The sequence below is a fragment of the Henckelia pumila genome, chromosome 3 (assembly GCF_033568475.1).
Source record: "Henckelia pumila isolate YLH828 chromosome 3, ASM3356847v2, whole genome shotgun sequence".
Classification (NCBI taxonomy): Eukaryota; Viridiplantae; Streptophyta; class Magnoliopsida; order Lamiales; family Gesneriaceae; genus Henckelia; species Henckelia pumila.
The window spans coordinates 127135645-127143289 of NC_133122.1; the positions used below are offsets into that span (position 1 = coordinate 127135645).

Genomic DNA, 7645 nt, shown 5'->3' on the forward strand with positions numbered 1-7645 from the left:
CAACAAAAGCTGAAAAGAGACATGCCAAGTGGGTGGCGTTTGTGAAAAATTTTCCCTACATTATCAAATACAAGCAAGGGAAGGAAAATGTGGTAGCGGATGCTCTATCACGAAGGTATGTACTTTTATCTACTCTAGATTCTAAATTCTTAGGATTTCAGTATGTGAAAGAGTTATATCCTAGTGATTTTGATTTTGGTGAGATGTATGCGTCATGTTTGCATGGTCCAAAAGATAAATTCTTCATGCATGATGGATATTTGTTTAATGAGGATAAGTTGTGTGTTCCTAAGTCATCTATTCGTGAATTACTTGTTAAGGAATCACATGGGGGTGGTTATTGGGGCATTTTGGAGTGGCTAAAACTTATGAAACTTTGCATGAATATTTTTATTGGCCAAATATGAAGCATGATGTTGAGAAAATTTGCGAAAGATGTGTGACTTGTAGGAAAGCAAAGTCTAGACAACAACCATATGGTTTGTATACTCCACTTCCTGTTCCTAGTGAACCGTGTGTAGATATCTCTATGGACTTTGTTTTAGGACTACCGAGATCTAAGAAGGGGAGGGATTCAATTTTTGTTGTGGTTGATAGATTTTCTAAGATGACTCATTTTATTGCGTGTCATAAATCTGATGATGCATCTCATGTTGCGGACTTGTTCTTTAATGAAATTGTTAGATTGCATGGCATGCCTAGGAGTATTGTGTCTGATAGAGATACTTGTTTTTTTGAGCTACTTTTGGAAAACATTATGGTGCAAACTTGGTACTAAATTACTGTTTTCGACTACTTGTCATCCTCAAACGGATGGTCAAACTGAAGTTGTTAATAGAACGTTAGGAACTTTGTTGCGTACTATAATTAAAAAAGAATTTGAAGATTTGGGAAGAATGTTTGCCATTTGTTGAGTTTGCATATAATCGTAGTGTGCATTCTACTACAAATTTTTTACCCTTTGAAATTGTGTATGGTTTTAATTCTTTAAACCCGTTGGATTTGATGTCTTTACCTATGAGTGAAAGGGTTAACATGGATGGTAAGAAAAAGGCGGAATTTGTGAGAAATTTGCATGAAAAAGTGAAGGCGAACATTGACAAAAAGAATTTGCAGTATACAAAGCAAGCAAATAAGGGAAAGAAGAGAGTTGTGTTTGAACCAGGAGATTGGGTGTGGTTGCATTTGAGGAAAGAGCGGTTTCCTGAAAAATGGCGCTCAAAGCTTCTACCTAGAGGCGATGAACCATTTCAAGTATTGGAGCGCATCAACGACAACGCTTACAAATTAGATTTGTCAGGTGAGTATAATGTCAGTGCTACTTTTAATATTTCTGATTTATTTCCGTTTGATGTAGGTGATGATCAAGATTTGAGGACAAATCCTTTTCAAGAAGGGAAGGATGATGCGATCATGGATGGCTCGCATGCTGATCAAGTGACTAAGGATTCGTTGGAGATACCACGAGGACCGGTTACGAGAGGCCGAGCTCAGAAGTTTAAGGAAGCACTTCAATCTTTGTTGTTGAAGACACAAGAGGGCGTTGGATTTATTGATATTCAATTTGGAGGAAGTTATAATCTTATTGAGGTCAAAGGAGGTCAAGAAAGTGAAGAAATTGAAGACCCTGCTCGAAGCCAAGGCGCGCCCGCGCCATTATTTTGCGAAGAAGAAGCGCGCCCGTGCTTACGGATGCCAAATTGACGATGTTTTTGCGAAGTCTCGGCGCGCCCGCGCTTATTTATCGCGCACCCGCGCCATTGTCTGCGCAACTTCGGCGCGCCCGCGTCTCTCTCTAGCGCGCCCGCGCCATGCCCTTTTACATGCACCGAAGGTATTTGTGTGTGTGTTCGGGATTTTTAATATTTTGGATTTACTTTGTTTATTTTAGGTCTTTTATTCCTACTAGGAAACTTTAGTAGATATCTTTGATATCTCTTTGATTTATTTTGCGTTATCTTTCAATATTTTGGGTTGTAATATAAATACTACAATATTCATTATTTTAATGATAACTAAGATTTTCAGATTATTGATTATTCAATACAAAATTCTCTTTAGAATTTTATCAAAGCTTTTGCTTTACCCAAAATCAAACTTATCAAAGTTTCATAGCTTTGTGGCGTTTGTCAATCGATTTTCAATTGGGTTATCAAAGACAGGTTCCTTTGAAGGTCTAATTTGAATCTTCGATTGTTTTCTATCGTGAATTCTCTGTTGCTAGTTACAGGTTCAACTAGAGGTGGAGATTCCAAAATCTTTTACTTGTTTCAAAGTCGGGACAAAAAATCTTTGAATTTTTTTGTTATCGAATTGAGGTGCGATTCGTTGAAATCATGTTGCCTTTCGTACATAAGATTCATATCACATACTGCCTCCAAAAAAAAAACGCTCGCTCGATCGGTAGAATGTGACCGATCAAACGAGCCCCGAAAAAAAAAAATTTTGTTATTATTTCTGAATTTTCAACAATTTCCGAAAAACACATTAAAACAAAAAAAAAACCAAAACAATAAAAAGAAATAAAATCAAATAAAACAAAAAGGAAAAAAAATACTGGGTTGCCTCCCAGTCAGCGCTAAATTTACTTTGAGTCTATAGCTCGATTGCATGCTTCAGTTCATCATGGTGGTTCATATCTAATTCCCTTGTCCACCTTCACCCACTTACACAGTTTCGTAGAGAGTTTTGGTCTTTTCTTCTTCTTCTTGGATTTCTTGGATGCCTGCAGTTCAGAATGAACACTTTAAGTAGTAAAATTCTCCATAGTTCTTGCAATAACTTCCTTAATTTTATTCCCATTCACAACATTCTTGTGTTCTTGCGACAAGTGATTAGTGACATCAAGATTATTAATAACACTTTCATAATCAGGAATTTGCAGGGTATCAAAAATATGAAATTTAACAACCTCCCTATCAAACTCCATAGTAAGAGTACCATTATTCACATCTATAACAGACTTTGAAGTATTCAAAAATGGTCTTTCTAGTAAAATTGGACTATTCAAATCATTATTTTTCATATCAAGCACATAGAAATTAGCAGGAAAGACCAAATTTTCAACTTGCACAAGAACATCTTCTAGCACTCCTCTTGGAAAAATTGTAGATTTATCAGCAATTTGAATAACAATTCCAGTTTCAGTAGAAGGCCCTAGTTTTAAGGAAGCATACACAGAATATGGCATGACATTGATCGACGCTCCTAAATCTAACATGGCCGTATCAAGCTGAACATCTCCTATCTTACAAGGAATTGAGAACATACCTGGATCCTTGCATTTTGTAGGTACCTTTCTTTGAATTACGGCAGAGACCTGTTCTCCCAATTCAACTTTCTGACATCCCTTTAACTTTTGTTTTCTCTTCACAGTACACAATTTTTTTAAAAATTTAGCATAATGAGGTACTTGTTTAATAGCATCTAACAAAGGGATATTTACCTCACATCTACGAAACACTTCATACAACCCCTTAATTCCATAATTTTTCCTACACTCTTTCAATTCTAAGGGAGAAGGGGCTACATGTTTATACTCGGAAAAAGGAGGGAACTTACCTCTAGGTTCTTCCTGAATTGTGTCATCCTCCTCTACCTTGGATTCCTGCTCATCTTTGTTCTGTACTGGTTCTTTTACCACTTCTTCACTAACCTTCAACTCCTTTCCACTCCTCAAGGTGATTGCACTCACATTCTCCCTCGGATTCACCACAGTCTGTGATGGTAGGCTGTTCGAATTCAGTGCCTCCAACCTGTTCACTGCGGTTTCCAACTGTCCCATTTGAGTGTTCAACTGTTGGATATTTGCTCGAGTTTCCTGTTGAAAAGAGGCAGTATTAGTAGCAAGATCCTTAACAATGTTTTCTAGAAACTCACCAGGCGTGGGGACTTGAGGATGCTGTGGTTGTTGGGGGTACGACGGCCTCTAAGATGGATTGTGCGGTGGTGATTGAATTGCTTGCGGGTTCCCATATCTCAGGTTTGGATGATCCTTCCAACTAGGATTGTATGTGTTGGAGTATGGATCATACTTTCGTTGTGGTGGTTCGGGAAATCCTCCTGCTGCATTGAATTGCTCAGCCGATCCCTCTTGAAGTGTGGGACACATGACAGTCGCATGTCCCCTTGCAGTGCAAATTCCACAAACCTTCATATTTTGTCCATTCCCTACAGCCATTTGACGCACAAGAGACGTCAGATAAATCAGTTGCTGTTCAAGGGAATAAACATTTACCTCAATATTCCTTCCGGGTTTTGGATTACTCCTGACGGTTCCAAATTGTTGAGAATTGGCGGCCATGTTCTCTATCAGATTCCTTGCTTGGACTGGAGTTTTATCCACAAAAACTCCTCCGCTGGCCGCATCCAGCATATTCCTGTCATGAGACAATAAACCTTCATAGCACAATTGAATTAATTGGTTTTCACTTATCTGATGTTGCTGACAGCTAGCACAAAACTTTTTGAACCGCTCCCAGTATTCATGAAGTGATTCCCCTGTGTATTGCTTTATCCCATATATTTCCTTCCTGATATTTGCTGCTCTAGAAGCTGGGAAGTACTTCTCCAGAAAAATTCTTTTCATCTCAGTCCAAGTCGTGATGGATCCAGAGGGTAAGTAATATAGCCAATCCTTAGCAGCACTGTTCAAAGAGAAAGGAAAAGCTCTCAGCTGAATCTGCTCCTCTGTCACTCCATGGGGTTTCATACTTGTGCAAACCACATGGAATTCCATCAAGTGTTTGTTAGGGTCCTCACCTGCAAGACCATGAAAAGAAGACAATAAGTGAATCAATCCAAACTTAAGCTCAAAAGTAGCATAATTTTCTAATGTAGGAAAAGTAATGCATAAAGGTTGTTGATTGGGGTCAGGAGTGCCCAATTGTCTAAGACTCAGATTCGCGTTGGCAGCCATCTCTTCCTCAGGAATTTCAGTCCGTAGCTCGTCCTTTTCTTATTTCCCACGAGCCTTCTTCCTTCTTCTACGGAGCGTTCTCTCTATCTCTGAATCGTAGGGGAATTCTTCTTCAGAAGATTCTCCTGTAAGCATTAACAAACCCGAGAAGCACTGGGAAAGAATATAAAATAAAAATAAAAAACAAGAACACAAATAAACTAAACGCCTTCCCCGGCAACGACGCCAAAATTTGGTAGCGCTTAGTCGTGTCGCGCCCAAATTAACCCAACTCAGATTAAACAATGAAAAATGTAGTATTGCAAGTAGGGATCGTTCCCACGAGAAAAGTTAAATTTAATGTGTCCTATGCAAAATAAAAATGAGGGTTTTGAGGTTTGAGATTAACTACTGAAAATTTAAGCAATTAAAATAAATATAATCACTAACATGCAAGATTGAAAATTAAACCGAAAAAATCAATAAGAGACGAGACTTGGTATTGGTCGACTACACCCTTGATATTCATTCATTCAATCATCGATTCCCTAAAAATAATTAATCATATTAAATATTCATCATTGAAAATCAAATTCCTGTTTCACCTTAAGTTTAGCTAATCAGAAAACAACATTCTAGATTAGCCCATACCAATAAATTAACTCGGATTCCGGGGATCTAGATTTAAATTTACGATAGCATTCAAACTAGTAAAACTGACGAACCTAGACAACACAAACACCAGCGGTTGTATTTAGCCTAGTCAATACTTGACCCTACGAATTAATAAATTCAACAACAGAAAATATCAAACGTAGTTGCTTCGAAAATTAGTTGATTCAAACAATTATGGATTTGAATTCTAATTTAGCAATAGATTGTACGAAAGAATTATCAGGTGATCAATCTAATAATCAAACACACAAGCATGAAATAAACCATATCAAATATTGATACTTAACAAGAATTAAACACTGCAATTCGAATCTCATTAATAAATTATATCAAGGTTTCGTTTCCCTCAACCAAGTATAAAAGTTTAGTTACAACGATTCATGAAAACTCAAGAAAAATTCAAGAGAAGAGAAGAAAACTTAAGAGAGAGATTCAAAGAATAGAACCTAGCCGCCTTAGAGATCTCCAAAGTCTGATAATTATCTCCCTAAAACGGAATTAAAAGCCTAATAAAGCCTAGAGTCCAAAATAACAAAATTTCCAAAATTATAAAATTCTTCCCGAATAGCGATGCTCGCTCGATCGGTAAACATTGGCCGATCGAGCGAGCCAAAATCCCAACCTTCTGTTTTCAAAATACGTGCCCCGCTCGATCGGTAAGAAGTTGCAGATCGAGCGACCAAAAATCCAAAGGCTATTGTCTTCATCAAATAGGCGCCCGCTCGATCGGTTAAAAGCTGCAGATCGAGTGGCGCAAATTCTTCAGAAATTTTCCAGCAATTCCATGACTCCAAAGTTCCGTCCTAGTCCCGCCAAAATGTACAACCTAACCACAAAACCGGGAAATAAATCATGCAAACACAAAAAATGAAATACGAACAAAATGCATAAATAAAACACGTAAACAAATGCAAAACAACAACAAAATGACACTAACAAATGCACTAAAAACATAACTATCAGTTTTATTTTTGAAAATCCACTTAGTTCCAATAACATTACCATGAGCAGGTCATGGTACCAAGTACTAAACATCATTCCTAACAAAATGTTCTAACACTTCATGCATAACATTGACCCAAAATTCATCCTTTAAAGCTTATTCAACCTTTCTGGGTTCAATGTTTGACATGAAACAAGAAAATCTTACCTGAGAATATGTAGAACTCGTGCACATTAAACCTGCCATCTTTCGATAATCCACTTTCTCTTTCCTTCGAGTTTTCATGTTTCCATGTACATCTCCAATGACTTGTGAGGTAGGATGATTCTTTTGAATTTTTCTTGGAATATTCTTTCCAAATTTATTCACCTCATTGTTCTCGTCATTAATCTCCTCAGTAAGCTGTTCATCTTTTGTTTCTGGAATTTCTGCAGAAGGTGTTTTCGGAGGTGTTGTAACACCTTGGACAACATCTAAATTTCCAGAATTATCAAGCAGATATTCAACTTCATCCTCAGCTGTTTTCTTTTTTAGATCTGAAAAATCATCAAATACAATATTAATAGACTCAAAAATAGTCCTTGTTTTCAGGTTATACATACTATAGGCTCGGCTATTTGATGAATATCCCAAGAACATACACTTATCAATCTTTGCATCAAACTTGGCTAGATGATCCCTATCATTCAAAACGTGACATACACATCCAAAAACATGAAAATATTTAAGGTTTGGCCTCTTTCCCATGAGAATTTCATAGGATGCCATAGTAGTACCATTCCTCAAATAAACTCTATTTGAAATATGACATTCAGTATTCAAGGCTTCAGCCCAAAAACGTTTTGAAATATTTTTCGAACTCAACATCACTCTTGCCATTTCTTGCAAAGTCCTATTTTTCTTTTTAGCAATTCCATTTTGTTGTGGAGTTTTAGGAGCAGAAAATTCATGAGAAATTCCTTTCTTATCACACAAACTTGCAAATGAAGAGTTTTCGAACTCCTTACCATGATCAGTACGAATCCGGATTACCTTCAGATTGTGGAGATTCGAAACCTTAGTGAGCAGTTTCTTGAATACCTCAAATGTGTCTGATTTTTCTCTTAAAAATTTTACCCATGTATATCGTG

The 7645-nt window shown here is 37.1% G+C and overlaps 1 protein-coding gene across 1 annotated transcript; it reads right to left on the bottom strand.

Annotated features, from left to right (window-relative positions):
* Positions 1-2623: 2623 nt before the first annotated feature.
* Positions 2624-4588, bottom strand: LOC140889462 (uncharacterized). Its single transcript, XM_073297182.1, has 5 exons — positions 4473-4588; positions 3962-4379; positions 3446-3820; positions 2807-3247; positions 2624-2725 (listed from the first exon to the last, which is right to left on the bottom strand). The coding sequence occupies exons 1-5, from the start codon at positions 4586-4588 to the stop codon at positions 2624-2626; spliced, it is 1452 nt and encodes a 483-aa protein (XP_073153283.1).
* Positions 4589-7645: the final 3057 nt, after the last annotated feature.